Source organism: Chlamydomonas reinhardtii, chromosome 6, assembly GCF_000002595.2.
Source record: "Chlamydomonas reinhardtii strain CC-503 cw92 mt+ chromosome 6, whole genome shotgun sequence".
In the NCBI taxonomy this organism is placed as follows: Eukaryota; Viridiplantae; Chlorophyta; class Chlorophyceae; order Chlamydomonadales; family Chlamydomonadaceae; genus Chlamydomonas; species Chlamydomonas reinhardtii.
The window spans coordinates 2,961,400-2,987,961 of NC_057009.1; the positions used below are offsets into that span (position 1 = coordinate 2,961,400).

Sequence of the window (26,562 nt, forward strand, 5' to 3'; positions counted from 1 at the left end):
TCCCTGTCGGTCTTGCGCATTCGGTGAGTTTCATCGTCGCTTGTCGCTGAACCCTGCCCCTCGCCTCGAAATTCTCGTCGCTTCAATGCGTTGATACTTATATTAATGGTCATACAGGCCGTCGAGGTCGGTCCGGTCAACGGGCAGGAGGGGCCGTGCCTGCTCCTCCTGACGCACGTCTCGCTAGACCCCCGTGCCTTCAACGAATGGCTCTACCGCGTGGAGCTGGACTGGGTCGTCCAGCGCGTGTGGTGGCTACCAGCAGCTTACCCAGCGACGCCACTACCAGCAGCAGCAGAAGGCACAGGAGGCGCCGATGGGGCCACCGCCGCAGCGGCGCTGCCCTACATAACCTACAGAGGCCCCGAGGCTCTGAAGGAGGCGGTGCGGGCGGCGGTGGCGGCGGCGGCGTTTTGCAGCGGTGGCGGCGCCGCTAGTGATAGTGACGGCGGTGACAACGATGGCGTGGGGGTGCGGCTGCAGGTGTACCCACGCACCATGGAGACGCCGATGGCGGTGAGGCGACGGCGTGTTGACTGTGTGACGCACACCTCCCGTACGGGGACCGGCAGCGCGTCAGGATCACTACTGAAGCAACCCCTCACCTCACACACATACACACACATACACCATAATCTGAATCCTTAGCAACTCCTTCCGTCGTTGATAACAACTCTTTCAGGAGCTTCTTCGCGGCGTTGTGGCCCTGGAGTTGGACCGGCCCTCGCACGTCTTGTCCGTCATCCAATGGCCTTCGGAGGCAGTGGCGGCGGCGGCGGCGGCGCTGGCAGCGGCGGAGGCGGATCACTCTCGCCTAGCCAAGTCGCATGACAAGCAACAGAAGCACTCGCAGCAGCTGGCGGAGCAGCTTCAAGGAGTTGCGGACACGCTGCGGGCGGCGGGCGCAGTGGGGCTGACGGATGAGGAGGTGGCGGCGGCCGAGGCGGAGGCAGCGGGGGCCTCGGAAGATGCCAAGAAGGACGGGAAAGCAGGTGGCAAGCCGGGCGGAAGAGGCGCCGCCGGGCGGCCTGGAAAGGGGAATAAAGGCAACAGCACGGCGGCTGGGGCTGGGGGTGGAGGTGACGGAGGCGGTGGGGGTGACGATGGAGCCGCAACGCTGCCGCTGCCGGTGTTGGATGCGGTTGCAGCCATTGCCGATCCCACGGAGCGATGGCGGACCGCTACGGCGCGGGCGGCGCTGGAGCGGCGGCGGCTGCAGGAGCGGGAGGTGCGGCGCGCGGCGGTGGCGGCGCGCTGTGCGGCGGAGCACGCAGAGCGCGCGGCGGACCTGGCAGCGGCGGAGGCGGTTGCGGAGTACTCGTTCGGGCTGGTGCCGGCGGCGGGGCACTACAGCTACGGCAACGAGCGGGAAAAGAAGATGCCGGGGCAGCTGTGCCGCGCGGGTGAGCGGAGGGATGCGTGAGGGGGTTCTGGCGTACCGGTGGGGAGCAGTCTCTACATGTGGCGGGCGGGGCGACACGGGTGTGCACACACCGCCTCACGTCACGACGTCAGCACCATGCCACATCACTCTTCACCCCTTCACCGCTACCACCACCTCTGCCGCCCCGCTGCTCCCCCACAGCCGGCAAGCTGCGCGAGGCACTCATCACCGTGTTGGGCAGCGCGCACCTGCCGCCCGGCCTGGCCGCCGTGGACGTGGGCGCCGCGCCCGGCGGCTGGTCGCAGCAGCTCGCCGCCGCAGGCGCCCGCCTCGTCGTCTCCATTGACCCCGCTGAGCTCGACCCCGCTGTCGCAGCCCTGCCCAACCTGGTGCACCTGCAGTGCAAGTGCGACCAGGCGGTCAGCTCGGGCCGCCTGGCGGCGGCGCTCGCCGCCGGCGGCTGCGCCGCCATTGACTACCTGGTGTGCGACGTCAACGCGCACCCGGGCGACGCCTACGGAATGTTGGAGCCGGTGTTGCCGCTGCTGGGGCCGGGCGGTGTGCTGATCCTGACGCTCAAGACGTTTGGGCGCGGCAAGCACAAGGACGGCTTCGGGGCGGAGCTGGCGGCAAAGCTGGCCCCGGCGGGGTTCGCGCCGGGGTCGCTGCTGTGGCTCCTCAACAACACGCCCTGCGAGCGCACCTATGTCGCCTGCAAGCGCGCGGCGGCGGCCGTGGGGGCGGGACCAGGGCCAGGGCCGGCGGCGGGGGCGGGGACGGAAGGGACGGCTGTTGCGGCGGTGTAAGGACGCGGGCGTGAGGGCGCGGGCGCGAGTTGGCGAACACGGTTACCAGCTGGGCCCCTGCGTACGGCTGCTGCTGTGGTGTGCGGGTGGCGTCAGGTTGGCAGCTGGCCTCATGGCTGTAGTGTCTCCTTGGCGACACTCGGCAACAAGCAACAAGCAACAACTGGCTCGGTGGCACACGGCACCACAGTCTTGTAACTATTCTCGCTGTCGTGGCACCGGCTGTTCAGGGGGGCTGATTGCAGGATGTGTCTCTGGTGCTGCTAGGTGAGTAGCAGGCAGGCATACTGCAGTTGCGTAGTTGTTGCTGGGGCCAGAACTACAGAAGCAGACAGGCAGTCAATGACAGTTGGCGCACGAGACAGCACGAGAGGACGTAAGCGGTGTGTTGCCATGCTGTATACATACCGGTATACCAGCTGTTGCGTGCACGACCTCTCGATTTGGCTCTCTTGGATCGGGGCCGCAAACATCACGACCAGGTGCCACACAGCGTCAATCTGAACGCCCAAGCATGGACGCGTGTCCCCGTGTTTTAAACCCGCCACTGATCTGATTCACCCTACTACTGTACCAGCCTGCTACACTCATGCGGGCACGCAATCCCGCACTCGCTTATACTCGCCGCCTGCAGACATATTCAATAAACCTGCGCACCTGCATGGATGCCCACAAGCCGGCCTCGCCAGACTGACGAAACGTATTGGCGTACACACGACACACACAAGGCCAGATCGCCCAACCGTTGCGCTCGCTCGCTGCAACTCTCTCGGGTCACTCCGCTCCTGTCACTGTTGCCAAAGTGGCCTGGTCACTTCTAACACTACAGTCCTTCCTTAACAGCCCTGCACATGTTGGGCCGTCCACCTTTCCCCATCCCTTCGCTTCCTCCCGTCCCAACCGATCGCCCCGATGCACACGGCTCAGGTACAAAACTGTTGCCGTTCAAGGTGCCTGCAAAGCCAACAACTATGCCATACCTCCGCCTGCTCCTCCTCCCACTCCTCCTACCACCACCGCCACCGCCACTACCACCAAGGCCGCTTTGCGTGTTGCCCACCACCGCTGCAGTGTCTGCCTGCAGCCCAAGCGCCCGGCTACCGGATGCGCCAGCGCTTGAGCATGAGCGCGCCGGCCGCGGTCATGGCGGCGGCGATGATGAGCAGCGCTGCGGGCGAGGCGATGTCGCCGGTGCCGCGCAGCAGCCCGGTGGCCATGATGGGTGCGGTGCCGCCGAACGCGGCCATGGACAGGTTGTGGCCGATGGACAGGCCCGTGCACCTGCGGGCGTGGGGACAGCACAAGGGGGAAGGCCCCAAAGGTCGATTGTGAGAACCCATGCCCTGCCTAACACCGGATGTGGGGGTCTGGAACCGGCTACCAACTGCCCAACTGCCCCACTCCCCGGCGTGCCCCCAGTGCCCCCAGTGTCACCTGTACTCTGATGGGAAGAGCGCCACAAACGTGGCCGGCAGCGCGCCCGTGAAGGTGGCCATGAGGCACACCAGCGCTGCCTGCGCGAACCAGGCCGCGCCCGCGCTGCCGGTCTTGAACAGGCACCACAGCGGGTAGGCCACCACCGCCATGGCCACAGCAGGCAACAAGATGACGCGCGTGCGGCCGTACTTGTCGCTGAGCCAGCCGCCCAGCGGGATCACGGCGAGGTACAGGAACATGTTGGCGGTGTGGACGGACAGCGCGGCGCGGTGTGACAGGTGCGCGAAGTTCTGGCGGGGGAGGGATGGCGTGTGAGCGTGGGCGGAGGAAGGGATCAAGGATGAAGGAATGGGATGGAGGGTGGTGTCTCCGGCCACTCGTTCTCCACCCCAGACCGCAGCTGGCACTCCTTCTCCTTTGTCCTTGACCAGCAAGCCGCCACCAACCACCGCCCACATGAAGCATTGTCCTGCGTGTCCTTCCCTCGTGTCCCCTCAACCAAACCACGACTCATCCCTTGACCCGTACCTGCATGTACAGCGGCAGGAATATGACCACCAGGTAAAAGCCCAGCGCGTTCATGAAGTCGATGAGCACAACCATGAGGATGCCGCCCGCCACACGCCGCAGCGGCCCGCGCCGGCCGCTGCCGTGGTGGTGGTGGTCGTCCTCCTCCTCGCTGACAGGGTCACGCAGGTGCCTGAGGGGCGAGGGACAACAGCAACAGGAAAGGGAGGATTGGGGAGATCGGAGGATACATGAGGCCCACAGAAAGTGGGTGAGAGGGTGAGGGCATGACATGGCAGCTGGCTAACCGCACGGCGTTGCGCTTCCCCGCACTCTGGGCTCCATATCACAACCCGAGCCTCTGCCTCTCCCTCTCCGCCTCCCTCTCCCTCTTCCCCCGCCCCACCTGCGTATGTACACGCCCACCCCGCTGCCCAGTATGGACAGCAGGAAGGGCACCCGCCAGCCCCAGGCCAGCATGGCTGCCTCGCTCAGCGCCAGGGTGAAGGCCATGGCCACCAGGCTGCCCACGATCACTCCCACCTGCCGGCGCGCACGGGGGCGGCGGGCAACAGTGGGCAGGTGCAGGTGCAGGGGCAGCAGTTGGCAGGTCCAGGGGCGGGGGCAGCAGTGAGCAGCAGTGTAGCAATCAGGGTGCGGAAGAGGAGACGTGCGTGCAATAGCCGATGGGCGTCAAAGAGACAACAAAGAGGGCGCGCGGCAGAGGATGTATGGGATGACACGCGCCCGCCATGGCCCTGATGCAGCCCTGCTTCTCTGCCAGAGGCCGTCTCCACCGAGCCGCCACTCCTCCTTGCCTGCTACCCCATCCCATGCCCATGCCCATGGCCGCGCCAGTGGCCTCCCTCCTCCCTGCTCCCTCGTCCCTCCAAGCCCTCCTCCCGCCCTCACCATGACGCTGGCGAAGGCCCAGCTGCCGTGCAGCCCCCGCGCGTGCGGCGGCGCGTGCTCCACCAGGAACACCATGGTGGCTGTAAACTCGCCGCCCACCGCGAAGCCCTGGAGCACGCGGATCAGCACCAGTAGCAGCGGGGCGGCCAGGCCCGCCTGAAGGACCGAAGGAGAGCGTGGGGAGGGGTGGCGGCTGCACCATGTCACGATAACGACGCTGAAGCTAAGGAGCGGGAGGACGAGGCAGGGACGTGCCGGATGCGGATGAAAGCGGCGGGAAGTCAGAGATCGAAGCCAAACAGCCGAGGCTGCAGCACTCACCGTTTGGTAGGTGGGCAAGCAGCCAACCAGCGCCGTGGGTATGCTCATAATTACTGCACATGTGGAACACACACGCACATTCAAGTGCACGATGCAGGGACGGCGTTGATGCAGACCAGACCACGCTACACCAGATTACAGCAAGGTAAGGCATTTACCGTATGCAGTATCAGCTTTGCATCACACGCATGCTTTGCAGGGCGCATGTGCAGGCCGCTGCGTTCCCTGTACAAACTGCACAAACTTACACGCCCCTGCACCGCCCGGCCCCGCGCTCCGCCCTGGGCTCCGCCCCCTCCTCCGCTCGCACCTATGCTCAGCATGAGCGCCGTCTTGCGCGAGTAGCGGTCGCTGATGATGCCAAACACCAGCGCGCCCAGCGGCCGCGTGGCGAAGCCCGCCGCGAACACGCCGTAAAAGGCGATCATCTGTGTTACGTAGTTTGACAATGTTTGAACAATTCGCATTTGCAGAGCAGGGTAAGCCATAACGGGTCATGAGGCGGGTGTTCGCTGACCGGTGCCGGCTGTAGCCCGCGTGCGCAGAGAATGCCCTTATACCCCGCAACCACCGCAACGCCGCTCAGAGAGACAGACAGCCGCACCTGCGCGTATACGTTCTCGTGCGGGAAGAACAGTTTGGTGATGACTCCGCCCAGGAAAGTGTAGATGAGGAAGTCATACCTGCAGGCGCACACCAGGCGCACATGGCGGTCCCGAGGGTTGTAAGTACAAGGTTGGCGGCAACATGCTACCAGGTAATGAAGCCGAGCACGAAGTGGGCTGGCACGACGGACTGCCGAGCACGCGCCACGAAAGGCAGTCAGTATGCTGGCATGATGGAACCGGCAGGCACAGCGCATAATACAGCATGTCACGACATGGACCGGCGCTGGGCCGGCAGGGAGAGACTCACCACTCCTGTCGTGGCGGTCACAGTACGTAGTGCGTCCAGGATCCAGGCAGCATGGGGCAGTGCCGTCAGGGGGAGCAGCGACAGGACAAAGCGTGAGCGCATGATTCACACATGCTGATTTCTTTGCTGGCAGTCATAGCACGATACACGAAAGCGGAACAGGCAACCAGCACGCTGATTCCACCACTCCACAACATTTCCGAGCCCTCCCAAATCCCGAGGACCTCCCGAGGGCCTCCCGAGGGCCTCTCGGCCGCGCGCTCCTAGCAGCGCACCAGTGTATTCCCCACGATGCTGCTGGCGATGACCCGGCGCAGGTGCAAGTCCTCGTCGTCCTCGCGGCTGTCGCTGGGGAAATACTCCACCTGCGCGCCGGCCAGGAGGCCGAAGGGTGTGCAGTCGGGCGAGTTTGTGTTTGGTGTGTTTGCAGAGGGCGGCGTGCGGACCACATGGCCACGCGGTATGGGTGCCGGTGCGCCGGGGTGCTACTGCCCAGCTGCAGCACTATGACCGCATGCGCCGCCCGCCTGCCAGCCGCACATACGCCGGCGGAACCAGCAAAACCGTGCCCTGCCTCTCCCAACTGTGCCTGCATGCCGCCATGCTTTCATTGCAATTCATGTTGTCCTTGAGCTCGTGTCAAGCCGCCACTCCTGCCACCACGGCTCGGCCTCACCTTGTCACTGAACTTGACCTGCTTCCGAGTGGACTGGTGCTTCGGCTTGCCGCTGTTAGGGGTTGCGCCGTTCTGGCTGCCGTCCTTAGCTGCCCCTTGGAGCCCGTCCGTCGCCCCGTCCGTGTCCCCTGCCATGGGTGCTGCATCTTTCCCTATGCTCAGCGCTATCGCGCCGTCGTCTAACCCCTCCGCTAGCGCACTGTCACCAGCACCTGCCGCGGAGTCTGCTGCCCCCCGCGGCAGCAGCGGCGCCCCCTCGCGCTGCTCCCGCGGCACCAAGAACGAGAGTTCTACATCAACGTGAGAGCGCTCCGGCGCTTGCCCAAGGAGGGGTGCTGCATCGCTGGCGCTGTTGGAGCCGGAGGAGGGGGCTGTGCTGTATACCGGTGTGGCAGGCGCCTGCGCTTCATGGTCCGGTGCTGTTGGCAGCCCGGACCCAACCTCTCCCATCCTCAAGCGCTAGGCCCAGCGCGCTAAGAATTACAGCAAAACGACGCCTGAGGATGTTCCATTTCGCCGTTGTAAAACTGTGCCCAGGCTAGAGGAATGATAAACGGTTGTATATAATATTAAACATGATGAAGCTATGGTAATACGGGAACGCACGCATACACAGAATGGAGCCTTCCATCATGCTTTCCGTCATGCAAGAGCACAGGCGAAAACCTACCTGTTTGTGTCACAAAGTAGGTACTGGTGGTGTAGATCCCCTAAACAAGTCCTGTTTGACGGACAGCTGCGTTTCTGCAACCTGTGCTGCACGATTCTCTGCCGGGCCGGGTCTACCCGCCCCGGCGAAAGTAGTCAACATGGTAGAAACATCTCGTGCTCCTGACGGGACGAACCGGAGGAACTCGCTATCGGCCCGTCCTGCGGCAAACCTTCCCGGTTTGCGGAACGTTGCTTCTGTAAGCGCTGACAAGGACCAGGAACCAGCACTGGTGACAAGGTAAGAGGCGGTTCTCAACGCGTATGAACTAGTCGGCACCGCACAGTGCAGGCCCCGCTCAGACCTGTATATTTTGTGCACTGCTTCATACAAGGGAGGGGCCGACCAAGGACAACGCGGAAATCGACCAGCTGTACGCGGATGCGGAGGATCAGCGGTTGTCGAAAACGTCGCTGGTAGACGACGTGCTGAACATCAGCAATGTGCTCACGGACGGCGTGTCGGCGATGGTGGACGACTCCTTCAACAAGTGCTTTACCAGCACGCGCCCGGAGCCCTGGAACTGGAACATCTACCTGTTCCCCATCTGGGTGGTGGGCGTGCTGGTCCGGTAAGCGCTGGGGCGCAGGAGGGACGGAAGGCACCACGTGTGGGTTGGCACGCCGTGTGCGGGCGGTTGATCTGCAGGAGTTGCGTCGTGTCATTGAGGGAACCCGGCGCGATCTTTTTGACAGCTCATGCTCATCACGCACAGGTATTTCATCCTGTTCCCGGTGCGGCTAACACTGCTCATGATTGCCTTCAACACTCTCATCCTCTTGTTCCTGGTGTTCGACATCTCACTGCCGCGCGGCAGGTGTGTGCCCGCGTGCCCGTGTGCCCGTGCGTGTCTGTATCGGTCGGGTTTCAGCCATGTGGTTGGTGTTGGCGCCATGCCGGGGGTGGCGCCATGCCAGCTGGGAGTGCTGACGAGGGCCGCAGACATGATCAGGGCTGACAGGGTCAGGCAGCAGGAATGGGATCAGCGCATGTGGTGTGGCAGGGTTTTCAAGATGTGTCGCGTGTGGCCTGTGCGTACTTCTACGACGACGGCACATGGACGGGCGCGAGCCTGGGGTATAGGGCTGTAGCAGTCCCATCTGACCGTGAACACACATGCCATCATGCACATGCACATGCAGACGGAAGATGGCGATTCAGCGCAAGCTGGTGCAGTGGATGTGCTGCGCCTGGGTGGCGGCGTGGCACGGGGTGATCAGGTGCGACCGTGAGTAGGCCGCGGCAGTAAGCGGCCATGGGGAGGCGACTTGTGCGTGACAGCGCGGGTGCTGTCACGTGCGGGTTCGTCGGCAGGATCCAGCTTGTTGGGCTCTCGCAGCATGTCAGGTTACGAGCAATTGCACCGACCTCGGCTGCCCTCCACGCCTGCTGTACCGCTGTGCCTGACCACAAACTTCACTTCTTAACTGGTCATGAATGTAACGCCCCCCCGCCCCCCACCCCCCGCCTCCCCGGCTCCCCACCTCGCTGTGCTGCCCCCGTTCCGCAGGTACCACGGCCCCAAGCCCACGCCCGGCCCCAACCGCATCTGGGTGTCCAACCACACCTCCATGATTGACTACGTGGTGCTGTGTAGCTACAGCCCCTTCGCCGTCATCATGCAGCTGCACCACGGCTGGATCGCGTTCCTGCAGAAGCGCATCCTGTCCTCGCTGGGCTGCCTGTGGTTCAACAGGTGTGCGGGGACGTGAGGAGCAGGGCTGTGGGAGCAAGGGTCGATGAAGAGGCGGAAGGACTGTCGCGGGGCGCGAGGGCGTACCGGGTCAAGAACGGGGTCAGCGTGGGAGATATGGCAAGGAAAGGCGTTGGGGGCTGCGCTGCCCCAGCCGCCTTGCACCACCTTGCACACCTCTCCTTTTCACGCATCGGGCCGCCAGGTGCTTTCCTGAAACAGCCGCCGCACCGCATGCCGCCGCGCGCTGTCACAGGACGGAGGTGAACGACCGCGCAGTGGTGGCGACGCGCATGCGCGAGCACGTGAACAACCCGGACGGCATCCCGCTGCTCATCTTCCCCGAGGGCACCTGCGTCAACAACGAGTACACGGTCATGTTTAAACGTGGCGCGTTCGACATCGGCGCCACGGTGCGTATGTATGCGTGTGCGTGTGTTAAAGAGCACAAGGAAAACGTGTGCGTCTGTGTATATGTGTGCGTGTGTAGGAGGGAAGGGCGCAGCAGGAGGGATGAAGCTTGTGTCAGGCGTGATGGGTTAAGGGATGGTGGACCGGCAACGTCTTGATGGGACAAGGGTGGGAGGCTCGCTGTGCTCTTGACGCCGTGAGGGTGAGAGCCGCGGTGCCGTGTGGGGCATCCCGCGGATGAGTACCCTTGCAATCCAAGGGCATATGCGACCAGCCGCCTCCCTGACACCGCACCCTGGCACACGGCATCAATTTCTTGTTCCCCGGTGTGTGCGCCCGCAGGTGTGCCCTGTGGCCATCAAGTACAACAAGATCTTTGTGGACGCCTTCTGGAACAGCCGCCGCGAGTCGTTCGGCAAGCACCTGTTCCGCCTGCTGACCAGCTGGGCTCTGGTGTGCGACATCTACTTCCTGGAGCCGCAGGCGCTGCGGGAGGGTGCGTGTGGGCGGGAGGGGGATGGCGAGGAGGAAGGGAAGGAGGTGGGGAGGAGGAGGAAGGGGAGACGAGGGGAGACGTGGGGAGGGGGAGGGGGTGAGGAAGAGGGGCAGGACGAGGGTGAAGGTGGTAAGGGGTAGGCGGCGGGAAAGCAGGATGAGCGGAGGCGCGAGCAGTAGGGAGCATGGGGGAAAGGACTTAAAGCACTTGCGGTTGTCCCGCGCTTTGCTCGCTGCACGCCATGCCTACCGGTCCTAGCCAGCTTTCGCCGGATCACTGGCACCGGGCAAACGCCACGGTCGCTAGCCGCCTCTCCACTCGCCTCCACCGCCCCCAACCCAACTGTGCACGCAGGCGAGACGCCGCAGGAGTTCGCGGGGCGGGTGCAGGCGATGATTGCCAAGTATGCCAACCTGCGCATTGTGCCCTGGGACGGCTACCTCAAATACTACAACCTAGGAGAGAAGAACCCGGGGCTTATCGAGAAGCGGCGCCGCGTGCTTGCGGACGTGCTGCGTGGATATCTGGGAAAGCAGGTGCAGCAGCCGGCGGCGGCGGCAGCGGCAGGAGGCGGAGAGAAGGCTGCGAAAGGCGAGCAGGGCAACGCGAGTGAGGGGAAGAAGGAGCAGTGAGGGCGTGAGGCTTGTGGCCTTGGGTGTTTGGGGGCAGGGACTTCGGAGCTGGGGACTGGGAGGGACGCATGTGTTGACGTGTATAGGCATCGTCGGAAACGGCACTGACGAAGTGAAGTGACGGGGGGCAATGCCATGTCAGGTAGTGAGGGGGCGCCCGGTGCCGTCGTGGTGTGGCGGTGTCATGTCCGGCTGTGGAAAGCTGACTGACAACTCACAAAGGGCCTGGTGTGTCTGCATGTGTATGTTGCGTATCCCTCGCGTGCGGCTGCACATTAATAAGTGCTCGATCCTGTTGTGGTTACTGTCGTGGTGGGTACCGCAGGTGTGGCGGACAAGAGCGGCTCAGAAGAGCCCACCGGCTGGAAGAAGGTGGCGGCAGGCGCGCAGGTGCACCCGCAGTGAGGGAAGGCAGCACGGAGAGGGTCTCGGAAGCCTCTCGCCCCGCGTCGTGTGCCGAGCGAGTGCCGAGGAATGTGGGCATGGCAGCGGCTGCCGTAATATCAATGTATTGTAGTATTCGGGTGAGGGTCCCGGGAAAGGGTTGTGGGTCGATCTGGGTCGGATGGGAATCTTGGGTTCGTTTTGGCGCGGTGCTGCTGGGGGTGCTGCTGGGGTTGCTACGGGGCCAATCATGTAGTAGGCATCAGAAGTCTCATAACATCATTAAGCTGGACTCTTGCCGCGGAAGTCGGGCACGTGTCGAGGGCGTGGCAGCGCAAGCATTGTCACTGACTGTGCATGGGCGTGTGACGGAGCCATAGCTTGCCCAGCAGCGGGTGTTGACATGACGGGCTGACATATGATCATACGGCAGGGGTGTTCTCGATTCAGCGCTAGTTCAGTTGTTTGGCTGGATGCTGTGCAGACATGAAGGTTGAAGAGGATGTGAAGGTTGAAATGGCAACGTTTGTTACGGGGCTTGGAGAGTTGGAGGAAGGATTTCCATCGAGCACGGTGCTTGATGTGTCGCTGAGACGCTCAGTTGCCAACTGTGACGCAACGTGGGACCACCTCGTTTGAAACGGTATGACAACGCGAGAAGTGCCCAAGGCTCAAGCCACACGCGTGATGTTGCAGTCATGCACGAATGAGTCATGACCACTTGCTCACCAGCACGCACCCCTGTACAGCACTCGCGCGCGCCTATCCTTCGAATGGTCGTAAGTCATAACGAGCAGCCGCCGACCCCTTCGCCCCATCCTGCAGTCCCCCGAACTGCATCGAGCCCATCATCCTGCCGCGTGTGATGCTGCTGCCGCCCAGCCCGCCGCTGCAGTACGCGCCACATCCAGACCTCCATTCCTTGCTCTCGCAGCGCCGCCGTAATGTTCGGCCTTCGTGCGCGCAACAGGAACGTGTTGGGCCCTGCTGTGTTTATCCTCACCACCTACACGGAAGCCCGCGCAATAAGAAAACTCCTGCCATCCACCAAAGCCTGCTGCATTAAGTCCTCCTTGTCTTCGTCCTCGTCCTCCTGATCGGCCAATCCTTCCCAAGACCGGCGGCATGGGCTTCGACGCCCATCCATCCCCGCACACCATCCGCAACACGCGCGCACCTCACGCCTCATGTGGTCATGCCCCAACCCTAGCAGGCGCGAACCCCGCATCCCTGCGCTCAAGTGCCGCCTACGCTTTACGCGTCGGCCTCCGCCGCGCCGTCGCCCTCCGCCGGCTTCTGGCCCTTGCCGCTGAGGGCCGAGTCGCGGCTGCGTGTGTTGCGCTCCTGTGAAGCATCAAGTGGAGTGGAGGAAAGGGGCTGGTGAGTTGATAGCTTTGATCAACACCAGAACCTTTGGAGTTGACTTGAGGCAATGTTGGACACTCCTGCCGACCCTATAGGCCAAAGTTTCACAGCTCTGCATCCTCTTCCCTCGCCGCCCTGTCACCCAGCCACCTCCTGCACGCCCCCTCTCCGCCGCCCACGCCCTCCCTCCCCCTCCCTCCCGCGGTCCATTTGGGATTGGAATGAAATGCACCCTCCACCCACGCCCTCCGTCTCACCCCCCCCAGCCCCTCCCCTCCTAACCCGCGACCCCCACTCACCAGCACCATGAGCTCGCGCACGTCCGACAGCTTGAACATGCCGTGCACCACGTTGTCGCGCGTGCGCACGTTGACTGTCTGCGCCGTCTTCTCCGCCTCGCCCACCACCAGGATGTAGTTGTACTGCGCCAGCTGCGCCTCGCGCACCTGAGGGGGGGCGGGTGAGGGGCGGGCGCGGGTGAGGGGCGGGCGCGGGTGAGGGGCGGGCGCGGATGAGGGGCGGGTGCGCATGAGGGGCGGGTGCGGATGAGGAGCGGGTGCGGATGAGGGGCGGGTGCAATGGTTTTGGGTGAAGCGTCACGAGGTGAAGGGGGAACGAGTCACGGGGTATGACAGGCTTGGTGGCGGGAGGCGGGCGGACAGGAGTGGGGCAGGCCAGTGTTACCAGGCACGCAGTGGCAACGGAACACAGATGGCCGCAGGACAGGACGACGCGCCGCGGGCAAGCCACCTGCCCGATGAAGGCCCCAGGCCCGCCACCTCTCCCCTCACAGGCCGCCGCGCGCACCTTCTTCTGCATCTTGCGGTCGGTGGAGTCCACGTCGCAGTGCAGGCCCGCGCTGCGCAGCTCCTTGCGCACCTGCACAGGGCGAGACACACACACACACACACGAGTAAGGTATCGTCAGACCTCTTGAGCACGCCAGCGCTACGGCACTCGCATGCAACCCCCGGGCCGCCAACCCCCGTTGCTGTCATGTAATCATGCCTGCCCCCACCCAGCCACCCGCCCCACCCAACGCCACCCCCCCGCTCCGCTCCGGCCCCCGCCACCACGCCACCTTCCCCGTACGGCCCCACCGTGAACGCGTACTCCACGCTGTTCTCGGAGATGGGCACCACCATGACCTGGCGCGGGTTGAGCCAGAAGGGCCACTTGCCGGCGAAGTGCTCGGTGAGGATGGCGAACATGCGCTCCACGCTGCCCAGCACGGCGCGGTGCACGATCACGGGCCGCTCCAGGGTGCCGGCCTCGCTGGCGTACTCCAGGCCGAAGCTGTGCGCGGGGGTTACATTACATTCACAATTGCCGGGGCAAGGCGAGGGAGCGCGAGGCGGGATAAGTGTGTGTGGTGCTTGCCGAGGGGCGGGGGGGCCGGGTGCGGGGCGACTGGTGAGGTATCCCGTCGGAGCCAAAAGTCGCGGGCATTTCGGCCGGACTTGACCCGGCAGCGCCGGCACGCCCAGTCGCTCCCGCGGTGCTACCCCTCCCCTCGCTCAGCCCCTCCCCGTACCACTTCCTCAACTAACCGTGAATGCAATCCCCCCGCCTGCCGCCTCGCTGCCCTCCGCTCCCCTCCCGCCTCACCGGATGGGCAGCTGGAAGTCCAGCTGCACGGTGGCGCACTGGAACTTGCGGCGCAGGGCGTCGTACACGGTGATGTCGATCTTGGGGCCGTAGAAGGCGCCGTCGCCGGGGTTAAGCACCCACGCCCTAGGGAGGGTTGGGAGGGGTTTGGGAGGGTGACTGGGTGATGGAGTGAGCTGGTGAGAGGGTTGGCGGATGGAGGAATGTAAAGTGCGCGGGTGAAGCAACCCCTGACCGCAGCCGCGATTGCCCCGCAGCCCCGCCCTTTCCACCCGCCCTACACACGCCAAATCCCGCCTGGCACCCTGCCTGGCGCCCCACCCCACCCGACGCCCTAGTTCGCGCCCCGCCTCTGGCATCCCACCCACCCATACCGCCCCCGCAGCCGCCGCTGCTTCACTCACTTTCCGGTGGAGTTGAGCGCGTCCGTGAGCGCCTGCTCCGCCTTGTTCCACAGCTCGATGTCGCCCAGGTAGCCCTCGGGCCGCGTGGACAGAGCCATGGTGCAGTCCAGCCCAAACACCTCGTACACCTCGCCCAGCAGCTTCAGGAAGCCCTGCACCTCGGCCATCACCTGCAGGGGCAGGGGCAGCGGCAGGGCAGGGCAGCGGCAGGGCAAGGGGAGCGGGTGGGGTTGGGTGGAGGGGCGGTCCAGGCGTGGGTAGTCAGAAGACGGTTGGGGCCATAATGACGCAGCCACAAGCCCAAAACGGATTCAATCACGCTCCGCCCCCGCCTGCCCGCCTCCTCAAGCCCCCCCCCCCCCACACACGCCCCGGCTGCAGCTTCTCCTTGCAGCGCTACTGTTTCCTTACGGGATTGGTTCAGAGTTAAGCCCCCGCTCTCCACATCCCCCATTGCATTGGGTTCGGTTAAGTTTGGGCTGGCATCTACAGCCCCCGGACGCCCCCCCATGCCCACCTGGTCGGAGCGGCAGAAGATGTGTGCGTCGTCCTGCTGGAAGCGCCGCACGCGCGTCAGGCCGGTCAGGGCGCCGCTGTACTCGTTGCGGTGCAGCACGCCAAAGTCCGCCAGGCGCAGCGGCAGCTCGCGGTAGGAGCGGGTGCGGTTGGCGAACATCAGGCAGTGGCCTGGGGGGTGAGAGGGGGAGAGGAGGGGTGGTGGGCGTGGTGGGGGTACACTCATGATTACTAAGGACGTGAAGGCGTAGCCAGGGACAGGGGGTGGTGGTGGTGGTGGTCGGTGGGGATAGAGGAGGGTGGTGGTGTGGGGTGAGAGGGTGCCCAGCCGGTCAGGAGCGTGCAGCGCACGGGCTGGCGGCGTGGCAAGTGGGCACAAAGGCCTGTCGTGTTCATGGCCCTAATATGCCGCCGCTTTGGTCCTACCACAGACGTCCGTCCCCACTGCCCAGCTACCCCTCAAGTTCGTTCATAATTCCGACCCTCCTCCTTCTGCTCCGCCGCCTCACCGGGGCAGTTCATGGGCTTGAGGCCGAACTCCTGCTTCTCGATGTCGAACGAGAACATGTTCTCGCGGTAGTGGTCGGCGTGCCCGCTGGTCTTCCACAGGTCGAAGTTGTAGATGTTGGGCGTAATGACCTCCTCGTACTCGTACTCCCAGTACTTCTCGCTGGGGGGGAGGTGGCGGGGGCCGGAGGCGGGGGGGGGGGCAGGGAGTGGGGGCAGGGAATGGGGCAGAGCGTGGGGCAAGGAGCGGCGCAGAGAGTGGGGCAGGGCCGGATACACCCACTTGACACTACAGCTCGCTAGGTCCCTACCAGGAAAGGGAGTATGGGACCCGCCCCCTCTGGCCATAGGCCCCAGTGCCCCGAGCTCGGGGCTGGAACCGACCAAACCCCTCCTTCACCCCTTCGCGCTTGGACTCCCCTGGCCCCCACCCCCGGGGGCGCACCAGTGCACCACTCACCGGATGTAGCCCACCAGGTTGTTGTAGATGCGCGCGCCGTGCGGCAGGAAGAAGCAGGAGCCGGGCGACAGCGGGTGGAAGAAGAACAGCTCCTGCTGCACGCCAACCACGCGGTGGTCGCGCTTCTTGGCCTGCGGGTGGGCAGGGGGTGGGGTGGGCGGGGTCGGTGTGGTGGTGGTAGACACTTATTAAGGATAGCGTGACGAAGCCTTCCTCGTGTCCGATGTGCCGCCTTCCCTTCCATCCCTGGCACCCCCAGTGTCCCCGGTAGCGTGCTGAGCAGTCCAGCGCACTCCGAGTTTGGTTCTCGTACTGACTAGTGTCCCGGACTGGCCCCGTTATCCCAACCCCACCCCCAGCGCCTTTGTCGTCCCGCCCCCGCGCCCTTGCACCATACCCGGCCCCCTGCGTGCTCCCACATCACCGGCCATCTCCTCTTCGCCACCTCCCCCTCTTCCGCCCCACCTGCTGCTCCTCCCGCCCTCCCCTCCCCCGCGCCCACCTCCTCCATGCGGTGCTGGTAGTCCTTGAGCAGCTTGCTGTCGGGGAAGGTGACGCCGTACACGCGCTGCAGCGGCTCGCGCTTCACGTCGCCGCGCCAGAAGGCGCGCGACATCTGCGTCACGCTGATGGCCTGCGGCGCGGGAGGGGGTGCGCGCGCGTGGGTAAGGGCGTGGTTGGGTGGATGTGGCGTGAAGATGCAGGGGCAGAGGAAGGTGGCTGTGAAGTGTTGGATACACGCGACGTACAATATTCCCTGTGGCGCTGCCCCATGTGTCAGTGCCTGCGCGGTGCGCACGTGCGCGGCGGGTGCGAGCTAGGTGCTGACACCGGCGTCGGCGTTGCTGCTGCTAGGCCTCTGCGCCTGGCTTCCTGTGGGCTCCTTCCCAAGCCGGCGGACACGCGCAGCTGCATTCGCACCCTGGACCCCCTCAGTTCATCTCTTCTGTGCGCCATGGACGGCTGCACCCACCACCCCCGCCGCCCTATGGCCTGCTGCCCCGCATCCCCGCTCGCCTGTCCGTCGCGTTTCCCCCATCCCTTGTCCGCCACCCGGTCTCCCGATCCCTCCCGTCCGCCCTTCACCATCTCCCGCATGCCATCTTCCACTTCCCCTGCTCGCCCTCACCCATCCCGCTGCCGCCATCCCCCTCCTGCTCGCTCCCTGCGCCGCCCACCTTCATGTAACTGGTGGAGGGCAGGTGGGGGCCCGAGCACAGGTCCACCATGGGGCCCACGCGGTAGATGGTGATGGTGGCGTCGGCCGGCAGGCCCTGGATGATCTCAATCTGTGGGTGGGAGGGGGCGGCAGGCGGGCAGGCAGAGGTGTCGCGTCGCCGATCAAGCAAGTGGAATATGGAGTTCGGAGGTGGGCTGTGTGAGGACGTGAGCTGTGCCCCAACAAACGAAAACGACCTGCTTTTCCAAACCCACACATCCGCAAGCCGGTCCCCGCGCCGCTCCGGACGGCGCCATCCATGCGCAATCCGTGCTTTACGCCTCTCCGCCCAGCCGCACCGTCCCACTGCCACCAACCACCACACGCGTCCTGCCCTCGGTGCCAAACCCCGCCAGACGGCAGCGACCCAACCCCGTCCTCCATTCATCACCACTTTCCCAATCCCCATGAACGGCTACCCTTCCCCTCCATCCCCCACACCTTGAACTTGTTCTCCTCGAACATGGACAGCGCCTCCTCGCGCGTCACCACCACGCGCTGGAACTTCTGGCTCTCCTTCACCGACTGCATGTGTGTCACGATGTGGGTTCGGAGTTTGGACACGTCAGGCAAGGTAAACAGCCGAAATAGACAGACGACGTGGCGGTGCTGCCCCGACCCGTGGGACCGTGCTTATAGTCTTACACTGTAGCCGCACGTGCGGACGCGCCTTCCGCGTCGCCTGCAACCCTCCCCAGTTCTGCCCTCCCCCCCTTCTGCCCTCCCCGGCCCCCATCCGGTACCGCTTTTCCAAACATCCTTGCAATCTCCCCCCTCCCTCCCTCCCTCCCTCCCTCCCTCCGTCCGTCCGTCCGTCCCCGCCCGCCACCACCACCCCACTCCACTCCTCCCTCCCGGCTCCCGCCCTCCTCTCACCCCCTCGATGCGCTTCTCCAGCCGCGCCTTGTCCGCCTCCGTCAGCGTGCGGTCGCCCATGAAGCAGTCATAGTAGAAGCCCTCCTCCAGCGCGGGGCCGATGGTGAGGTCCACGCCGAACTCCAGCTCCAGCGCCTGGCCCAGCAAATGGGCCGAGGAGTGCCAGAAGGCCTGTGGTGGGGAGGGAGGGAGATGGGAGGGAGGTGAGTGGGGAGGGTTAGGGTAGGGAGGAAGAGAAGGGGGCTGAGAAGGAGGGCCCAAAGGCGGATGTGTAAGTCCTGATCAGGCGGGAGGCGGCAGGGAGGGCGGCTGATTGACGTTGCGCACACGGATCTTTGGGCACTCCATGGTCCGTCGCCCTCCACACAACTTCAAGGACGCTTCACCTTTCCCGCCATCGCCCTTTTATTCCCCAAGTGCCCAAGGTAGGCATCCCTGGCTGCGGCCGTGTGGGGTCACCAACAGCTTCCCTTGAGTTCACACACGCCTGGCCTCCCGCGCGCTGCGTCGACCCGGGTCCCGTGTCGCCGCCGGACCCGTGCCTTCCCCCCTCCCCACCGTGCCCGAGCCCTTAGCATCTGCTAGCGCCTGGCAAAACCCCAGGTCATCACCCCCGGCAATACTTACGTCCTTGCCCTCGGTGTCGTCAAAGCTGAATAGCTTAAGCGCACAATCGCCCTCCAGCGGGCGGGCCAGGTCCCATGCGTGCCCGTCCACGTCCGCGACCACCACCTTCTTCGCCAGGCTGGCCGAGATCTCTTTAGCAATGTCCATGGGAGTGGTCACGCCCTGGACCGCGGCGCGCTCCTTGCCGTCGGGCATGATCACCTTGATAGCCACATTGGCGGCCTTCGCGGCCTCGAGCTTGGCCTGCTCACGCTCAAGGAACTTCTCAAAGACCTCGACACGCTTTTTGTAGTAGGGCATACGCTCCTCCACAGGGGAGGGTCCCACGGAAGCAGCGGCCATCTTATCAACCAATTCAGCCATTAAAGGCTTCCCAACGTATGGATGTAACTACTGAGAAAGAAGTTGGATGGCGGGGAGGTCTAGGAATGGTGCATTTTGGTGCGCCCAATTCCGACAGCCCGCTTTTCCACGCCTTCAGCACAAAGAACCTGCATTCCCGTGTACTTCGTCCAATTTTGATAATTGAACTCATGAGGGTCACCCGCCTGCGAGGGCTGCTCGGTCACTCTGCACCATCTTGTGTACACGCCGCTCGACGTGCTGGAACAGCCAAGCCAAACTGCTGCACCGCACCTGTAGAGAAAGGCACAATAGAAACGGTAATGGAGCCCATCATACAGCGGCTGGACCATGACGCGGCCAACCAAACTGAAGTGGCCGGATGCCTCGAGGTCATAGCAGAGGCTTTCGCGTGAGTGGGCTGTACGCGTGAGGGCAAGCACCGGGAACCGTGCACAAGCAACCCTAGCCACAATACGAGACCGTCCCAGCGGGGTGTGTGTGCAACACATGCAGACAGTAGCCGGCGGGGCACGGGGCGTTGGTGCAACACCACATGTGCAACACCCGCCCTCCCCGCGCTGCAGCCCCATGCACAATACTCCCATGTACGTGGAGGACCCGGGGGCGCACGGCCACGCCTTCTGGCGCTCCATGGCCCAGGAAATCCTGTACGGGCTGAAGCCCAACCCCCAGCACCCGCCGCTCTACGTCATACCTGACCGGGCACCCCAAGCAGCAACGGCGTCAGCCGGCAACAGCCACCACTCATACCAACAGTCCCAGCCGCACCAGCCCCAGCAGCAGCCCCAGCTCCAGCCCCAGCAGCTGCCGGCCGCGGCGGCGCTGGCCTACGTGTGGCGGCCGGACGTGGGCGCGTTCAACATGCCGGCCACTGAGGCCATGCTGAGGGCGGAGGCCGTGCCGGACTGGGAGGCGTGCGGCGAGCTGTGGTGTGTATGGGGCAAGGCCTGTAGCCTGTAGCTTGCGGTGTGCTGCAGTGTTGTGCTTAGGTTGGCGGGCTGTGATTGTTGGTGGCCGTTCTGGGTTTCGCGGGAGTTGACGCCATGTCTCGTTGCTGGTCAGCGATCGTGCCAAATCGTCTTAGTGTATACACATACAATCTGCGCACCGGCCGCTGCGCTGCCTGTGTCGCCCCCCACACACGCACATACGCACATACACACATTCGCACCACAGGCACCGACCCTCTCCGCTGGTGCTCTTGTGACTAACACAGGCACCGGCTGCTGCTGGAGGTATACCAGCAGCACGGCGAGGTCATCAATGTCGACTTCATCGCCGTGCGGCCGCGGCACCAGCACGGCAGCGGCGGCCACGGCCGCGCGCTTCTCGCTGCCATCCTGGCTGACGCCGACGCGGCCGGGCGGGCGGTGTTCCTTGCGGCATGCGGGCCCACCAATGCGGCGTGGTACGAGCGGCACGGGTTCGTGCTTCGGCACCACTACACGTGTGAGCTGCCCGGAGTGCCGGGGCACGCGGACCTGAGCTTCCAGGTGCGGCCACCGCGGCCGTTGGCAGGGAAGGAGCGGGAGCAGCGGTAGGGGCAGGGAGCAGGCCAGGGAGCAGGCGAGGAGGCGGCTGGGGAGCAGATTGGCCTGGGGCAGGGATGCGCGGCATAGCATGTCAGCACTGGGCGGATTACCCATACGTATAATATCACTTCATTGGTGCAAGGAGCTGTTGTCGTTGTGTTGGCTGAGCCATCGTCAAGGGTCAGTCCGAGTGCGGTCTGTTATGAGTGTCGTGCCGACCGCGCGTTGTGGGACGCCACGTAGCAGCATTAGCCAGGTTGGAGGAGTGTCCCTATGGGGGACTTGTAAAGTGCCGACATGGTGTACAGTACGTTGTACAGCAGCACTGACTTAGTGATTGTCGATTCGGGCCGCTTTTGTTGACTGTTGAACTGACTGGTTCGTTGCTAGGGGCATGAGCTGTGTGAGAAGCGTGCCCAACGCGCTTGGGGTGAACAGGACATCTGAAGTCAAACATGTGAACGCCCAAGCTTTATGCATGGTCAGGAGTGACGTGAGCCAGCAAGGTGTGACAGCACAGAACAATAAAAGCTTGCGGAATACCGTAGCGTAGTTGTTTATGTGCCATGCGCATCTGTAGCCTGTAGGTGCTGCCTGGGTACCAGGCTGATGATAGGGAGATAAGTCAGTAACAGTGAGGCCCTAGTGCCGATTCTGGTTAGAATGAGCTGCTTGTGCGCAGCAAGTGTAAAGGCGAGGGCGGATTGGAAATGGGCGGGCCTTCGCCCTGCGGGTGGTGTTGCTCAAGGTGTTGCGGGTGTTCGGATGCCCCGCCCCGTGCACTGCACGAATGAGAACCTCTTTGCGGACCACTCCGGTTTTAGCGGTCGCACGTGGAATGGGCCAGTTGGGGCGTGTGGAGAGGCGTGGCAGTGTGGCTAGGGGTCAGGGAGCGGCACCAGTGCGGGCACATGATGTGTGATTGAGGTTGGCCATGTAATTGCCGTGCCATACTTGCATACTGTTCTGTTTGATGTCACAGCACTGTAACTGTGATGCAGTTATTTGTTTGAGTTTGAGACACATTCGAACACTGCGGACTGGTCGAGTGCGACAACGCCCTGTCCATGTGCATGTACTTTCACCTTTCACTGCAGTCATAGGTATACTCAGAGACAGACGCAGTCAGACGGTGGACTACGGTGCATGCCATCGGCCATTCGCCACTTTCATGGTCACCGCGCAAACGGATTATGCATCACTAGCGAGCATCTTGTGTGTATCAAGATAACCGCTGACGCATTTGTAGATACTGTCAGCCGGCCTGTGGGCTGCCCAGCCCCGCACCCTTCCCACGCCTGTCCCGGCTCGACTCGGTTGACGCCTCTGCGTCAACTCGCACACCAAAATGACTGGCGGCAAGGTGGCGCCCGTGGAAGCTGCTGCAGCACCAGCGGCTAGCGTTGAAGGTCGCAATGGCGGTGGCAAGGAGTCGTTGCTTGTCGGCGCCCAACTGCCGCTCAACGAGCAGATGGACCTCATGCTGGACACCATGGTGAGGGGCAGGGGAGGGCAGGGGAGGGGAGCTGGGGATGGGAGCTGGGGAGGATTGTGACTGCATACTAGCCCTTGTTCCACACAGTGGATGAAGAGCGACCAGGATTAGAGGAGCTGGGGCCTCAAGTTGCACCCGCCGGGGCCTGGACTTTGCCTGCCGCCGCCCTGGCCGTTTGTAAGATTGTTTTGATTCAGGGCCTTGGTGGGGGCTCGGAGTTGACTATCCCCCCTGACGCGCACACACATGCGTGTGTCTGCGTTTATATTGTGACAGCCCCCTGTTCGCACTGCACTTCTGGGTTGCGACGATTCCTTGACTACTGAGACCTATTTCGTTGGACTTGGGCAAATAGGACCCCCCCCCCCACCCACCCACCCACCCCCCCACACACACACACACTACACACGCCCCTCCCAACCTACCCTCTCAGACGCCCGCCCAGCTGACGGAGGTTGTCCGGCAGCTGTACGGCACAGATGCAGTGGTGACGGCGCTCGTCCTGACCCTCAGCGTCAGCGGCCTGTTCGCGAGTACGGACGGATTCGATGAGGGCGCCAACCTGTTTCGCGGCAGCTCGCAGACGTTTGCGCAGATCTACCTTATCCTCATGATGCTGGTGAGCTGACGTTGAGGAGGTGCTGGTTGCATGGGTGCCGCCGCCGCAAGGGCACCAGCGGCAACGGCAGCGGGGCGGGTATGGAAGCAGCCGAGCAGGGCGGGCACGCGGAGGCGTGGGAGAGGCCATTATGCGTTTCGTAGGTCAAGCAACACGATGTGGTGGCGGCCAGGTGGCACAGCCCAGCCCACACCCCTGCACGCCACCGGCTGCTCACAGCCCTGCCCTGAGCCTCCCCCCGCTGTCATGCAGCCAGCACCACTAGGCGCCACCCAACCAAACAGCCGCTGTGGCCCTCTCCTACCGTACCCACCCGTACTCGCCTTCCCTCCCTTTCCCCCGCGCTGCAGGCCACCTCCCTGTCCGGAATGGGGCTGCTGTACTGCGTGCACGCGTACGGCGAGATCATGTCGGGCGCTGGGGCTGAGGTGCACGTGGTCGTACGGCGCATGGGCCTGATCGCCACCTTCGGCTTGCCGGTGTTGCTTGCAAACGCGAGCGTGGTCGCCATGCTGTTGGGCTGCATGGTGTATGTGGGATTAAAGGCTAAGCTGTGGGCTGCCGTGGTGTCCTGGGGGATTCTGGTGGTGTTGGGGGCCGTCCAAGGCTACTTCAGCAGCAAGCCCACCGCGGCTAAGCTACACAGCCTGTTGGAGGTACGGGCGCAGCGGCGGGCTGCGGCAGCAGGGGCAGGGGCGCAGCAGGCAGGGGCTGGAAAGGGAGTGGCCGGCGCGAAGCATGGGGGCACGACGGGTGCGAGTGAGGAAGGTGAAGGGGAGGAGGAGGGTGGAGCTGGTAGGGGCGGTGAGATGGGTGGCCTGGCCAAGCGACGACCGGCTGTGCTGGAGGCACCGCACGTGAGCTCGTGAGCAGCTCGTGGGGACAGGTGGGGTTTGCGGGAGGTGCTGGTGCTGCATGGATGCATGAGTGTGGGTACCCTTGTATGCATGACGCGCAGGAGGGCTGGGAGGCTTTGACACCAAAGCTGTTGAGCCTTTGGCCAGTTCCATGTGACGTGTGTCCAATTGTCCATTGTGACTCGTGTCACGGTGCACAAGTATGGTCGGCGAGCGGTGCTGGGCCTATCCGCGAGGTTGCGGCAAAGGGTTGCAGCAGCGTGCCGTGCAGGATGACTGATGAATTGTTGATGACGGCGGTGACAAGGGAGGCGGGGTACTATGCACTGGCTGGTATGCGTTCTTTGGTGATGCTGAGAGGCGAGCTGTCGGTGGCTGTGAGCTGGAGCTCTTGGCGGTCTTGCACTGACAGCGCCTGGCCGCCATCGTGCCTGCCGCCCGCCGCCCCGGCGCTGTGTCAGCCCATGCCGCCTGCCCCCTCATTCCCAAACGAACCGCGAACCCGTTCTATTTGGTAGTGTAATCTTGTATCGTTTAGATAAATCCGCCTTTCCTCCCAGTTCTGTTGAACCGCGTCTCGTGGAGCATCGGGAAGGTCAGGAGTCGAGACACTAGCCATGGCAAAGGCCAAGGCGGCTGCTCCGCCAGCCAAGAAGCCCATCGGGTAGGACAATTGTGCATGTCTTCATGATTTGCGGGATGCCGCTCGCCGGGTTCAGCCGCCAAATGTAAACTTTCTTTGCCCCCACAGCAAACTAGCGGCGGCCTCAAACGGCGTGGCGAACAAAAAGGCAAGAATGACATGTTATATTAAGTCAATGTCGAATTGGGGCCTTAGTTCCGAAGATGGGACCGACGACTGCGACGGGGAACGGCTGTGCAGTAAACCAAAAAGAAATCCATTACTTTTGCGCGACAGGCTCCTGCTCCTGCTGGCAAGGGCGCAAAGGTCCAGCCGGCGAAGGGCCAGCCTATGAAGGGCGACAAGGGCTATAGCGACCACAACGCCAAGTGGCTAAAGCTGAAGCGCAAGCAGCCGGAGCCGGAGGAGGAGGACGAGGAGGAGGAGGGCGAGGATGATGAGGAGGACGGCCTGGGTGAGCAGGCACTGCTCTTATGGGGGGAGGGGGGCAGGGGGCCTGCTTGGCACGCGTGTCACTGTGGTGTGGCGGGCACTATGTGCTGCGATGTGCGGCTGCGCTGCGCTGCCGTGCTGCGCGCTGCTGCACTACACACGCGTGTGACCCATATTGCACTCGCACTCACGACCCACAGGCTCTGATGACCTCGGAATTATGGGCGATGAGTTCAGCGGCGAGGGGGAGGGCGACGGTGAGTGGTAGTGGCGGCAGCGCGGCGGCCGAAGGCCGTCGGGTTGCAGGGTGCACGGCGGCGGGGTCCAGCAAGTCACGACGTGACAGTTTTATGGGTTGAACGTGGCTACATGTGTGTATGCGCGCGCAGCGCTACATTAGCCCCTGCAAGCAGCCTTCGGGCCCAAGGCTGACGCGGCGGCGGGTTTCCGCATTGCTGCGTTGGTACGCCAAGCACGCATCTTGCTGACATGCTGAATGCCGTGTGCGCCCGTCCATTCATGGCAGAGGATGAGGATGCCGGCGAGGATGAGGACGATGAGGACGATGAGGACGATGAGGGCGCGGAGCTGCTGCAGGGCAAGGACTTTGTGGATGATGGCGACGACAGCGATGACGATGGTGGGTACGGGAACGTGGGACTGTGGGCTCGGGTGCGTCCGTGCGGCCGTGCGGCCGTCCGGCCGTGCGGGTGCAAGTACGGAGCTTGGGGCTTGGGGGCGGCAAGGGGCGAATGCAAACTGAATGCGGTGGATTGCAGAGGGGCGTGTGCACCGGAAGGCTGGCGAGGCAGGAGCATTCGGCGCCACCACCACCCACAGAAGCCATGGGGGCCGCCGCTCCTGCCTCCGCCAGGGCAGCTGCAGCAGCTGCAGCTGTTTCCGCCCCAGTTCACCACCGGGACAGCGGCCGGCGCGCTCCTTGACCCCCGCTGCTCCCCCCTGTCATGTCGCTACAGGTGAGGGTGGCGAGGGCGAGGACGACGAGGATGAGGACGGCGAGGGCCTGAACACGGAGGAGATGGAGGCGATGATGGCGGCGGGCGGCGAGGGCGAGGGCGAGGAGGAGGAGGAGGGAGAGGAGGGAGAGGAGGAGGACAGCGATGACGACGATGACAACGACCCGTATACGGAGGCGGAGCAGCAGGCGGCGGCGCTGGACAAGTTCCGGTGAGTTGCTGGGCAAGTGGGCGGGGATGTGGCGTGTGGAATGCAGGTGTGTGGGCGTCGGACGTAGGTATACGGGTGTGTGATGGGGCTGCGGATAGGCCAAATGATCAAGCGCAATCGGGCTGGCCTCCTTGCCTGCCAGCTCCTTCCGCTCGAACCTCGTCCCAATGTCCATCGCCACCCGACACGCCGCACCTCTCTACCCTGCCTCTGCTCCCCTCTCTCTCTCCCTTACCTTCTGCCCCCCCGCTCTTTCATAACCAACCCCCATTCCAGGCGGCAGCAGGCGGCGCTGGCCAAGCGCGAGGCCGCCAGTATGGCGGAGGGCGGCGACGGCGAGCTGGACCTGCACCTGGACGAGGGCGCGGTGTTCACGCTGCCCTCGGGTCAGCAGGTGGAGGCGGAGAAGGCGGCGCCGCCCGACCTGGCGGTGGTGGCGCGGCGCATGAAGGTGCGCGGAGCGGTGGGAGGGGGGTGGGGGTGGGAGAAGGGGAGGGGGAGGGGAGGGGGAGGGGAGGGGAGGGGAGGGGGAGGGGGAGGCGGGGTTGGAGGGAGGAGGGGGAGG

The 26,562-nt window shown here is 64.1% G+C and overlaps 7 protein-coding genes across 7 annotated transcripts in view; 5 read left to right on the top strand and 2 right to left on the bottom strand.

The window, feature by feature from the left end:
• The first annotated feature begins 37 nt into the window (after positions 1 to 37).
• CHLRE_06g273150v5 (uncharacterized protein) lies at positions 38 to 2,569 on the top strand. The gene is made up of 3 exons (XM_043062972.1): positions 38 to 516; positions 683 to 1,403; positions 1,586 to 2,569. Exons 1-3 carry the CDS (start codon positions 106 to 108, stop codon positions 2,188 to 2,190), a joined length of 1,737 nt encoding a protein of 578 aa, XP_042923678.1. The 5' UTR covers positions 38 to 105; the 3' UTR covers positions 2,191 to 2,569.
• Positions 2,570 to 2,574: 5 nt separating this feature from the next.
• On the bottom strand, positions 2,575 to 7,527 carry CHLRE_06g273200v5 (uncharacterized protein). Its single transcript, XM_043062973.1, has 11 exons — positions 6,959 to 7,527; positions 6,558 to 6,647; positions 6,122 to 6,162; positions 5,972 to 6,050; positions 5,678 to 5,795; positions 5,368 to 5,420; positions 5,047 to 5,202; positions 4,541 to 4,677; positions 4,156 to 4,327; positions 3,625 to 3,917; positions 2,575 to 3,471 (listed from the first exon to the last, which is right to left on the bottom strand). Exons 1-11 carry the CDS (start codon positions 7,406 to 7,408, stop codon positions 3,288 to 3,290), a joined length of 1,773 nt encoding a protein of 590 aa, XP_042923679.1. The 5' UTR covers positions 7,409 to 7,527; the 3' UTR covers positions 2,575 to 3,287.
• A 124-nt stretch (positions 7,528 to 7,651) lies between these two features.
• Positions 7,652 to 11,939, top strand: CHLRE_06g273250v5 (glycerol acyltransferase family protein). Its single transcript, XM_001696416.2, has 9 exons — positions 7,652 to 7,907; positions 8,002 to 8,238; positions 8,383 to 8,484; positions 8,810 to 8,887; positions 9,178 to 9,363; positions 9,617 to 9,773; positions 10,114 to 10,267; positions 10,622 to 10,858; positions 11,225 to 11,939. The coding sequence occupies exons 1-9, from the start codon at positions 7,768 to 7,770 to the stop codon at positions 11,302 to 11,304; spliced, it is 1,371 nt and encodes a 456-aa protein (XP_001696468.2). The 5' UTR covers positions 7,652 to 7,767; the 3' UTR covers positions 11,305 to 11,939.
• Positions 11,940 to 11,941: 2 nt separating this feature from the next.
• On the bottom strand, positions 11,942 to 19,277 carry CHLRE_06g273300v5 (uncharacterized protein). The gene is made up of 14 exons (XM_043062974.1): positions 18,866 to 19,277; positions 18,239 to 18,409; positions 17,804 to 17,887; positions 17,322 to 17,432; positions 16,646 to 16,777; positions 16,144 to 16,274; positions 15,686 to 15,846; positions 15,178 to 15,347; positions 14,661 to 14,830; positions 14,257 to 14,382; positions 13,749 to 13,944; positions 13,456 to 13,527; positions 12,948 to 13,094; positions 11,942 to 12,627 (listed from the first exon to the last, which is right to left on the bottom strand). Exons 1-14 carry the CDS (start codon positions 19,205 to 19,207, stop codon positions 12,538 to 12,540), a joined length of 2,103 nt encoding a protein of 700 aa, XP_042923680.1. The 5' UTR covers positions 19,208 to 19,277; the 3' UTR covers positions 11,942 to 12,537.
• Positions 19,278 to 19,377: 100 nt separating this feature from the next.
• CHLRE_06g273350v5 (uncharacterized protein) lies at positions 19,378 to 21,839 on the top strand. Its single transcript, XM_043062975.1, has 3 exons — positions 19,378 to 19,619; positions 19,795 to 20,160; positions 20,448 to 21,839. Exons 1-3 carry the CDS (start codon positions 19,531 to 19,533, stop codon positions 20,770 to 20,772), a joined length of 780 nt encoding a protein of 259 aa, XP_042923681.1. The 5' UTR covers positions 19,378 to 19,530; the 3' UTR covers positions 20,773 to 21,839.
• A 48-nt stretch (positions 21,840 to 21,887) lies between these two features.
• Positions 21,888 to 24,149, top strand: CHLRE_06g273400v5 (uncharacterized protein). Its single transcript, XM_043062976.1, has 3 exons — positions 21,888 to 22,258; positions 22,692 to 22,877; positions 23,228 to 24,149. Exons 1-3 carry the CDS (start codon positions 22,112 to 22,114, stop codon positions 23,744 to 23,746), a joined length of 852 nt encoding a protein of 283 aa, XP_042923682.1. The 5' UTR covers positions 21,888 to 22,111; the 3' UTR covers positions 23,747 to 24,149.
• Positions 24,150 to 24,257: 108 nt separating this feature from the next.
• CHLRE_06g273413v5 (uncharacterized protein) overlaps positions 24,258 to 26,562 on the top strand; it is a 7,392-nt gene continuing 5,087 nt past the window's right edge. Inside the window, exons 1-7 of the mRNA XM_043062977.1 lie at positions 24,258 to 24,398; positions 24,486 to 24,525; positions 24,654 to 24,831; positions 25,010 to 25,066; positions 25,336 to 25,449; positions 25,787 to 25,997; positions 26,274 to 26,448. Coding sequence (XP_042923683.1) covers positions 24,352 to 24,398; positions 24,486 to 24,525; positions 24,654 to 24,831; positions 25,010 to 25,066; positions 25,336 to 25,449; positions 25,787 to 25,997; positions 26,274 to 26,448 — 822 coding nt within the window. The 5' untranslated portion in view covers positions 24,258 to 24,351. The remainder of the gene's footprint in view (positions 24,399 to 24,485; positions 24,526 to 24,653; positions 24,832 to 25,009; positions 25,067 to 25,335; positions 25,450 to 25,786; positions 25,998 to 26,273; positions 26,449 to 26,562) is intronic.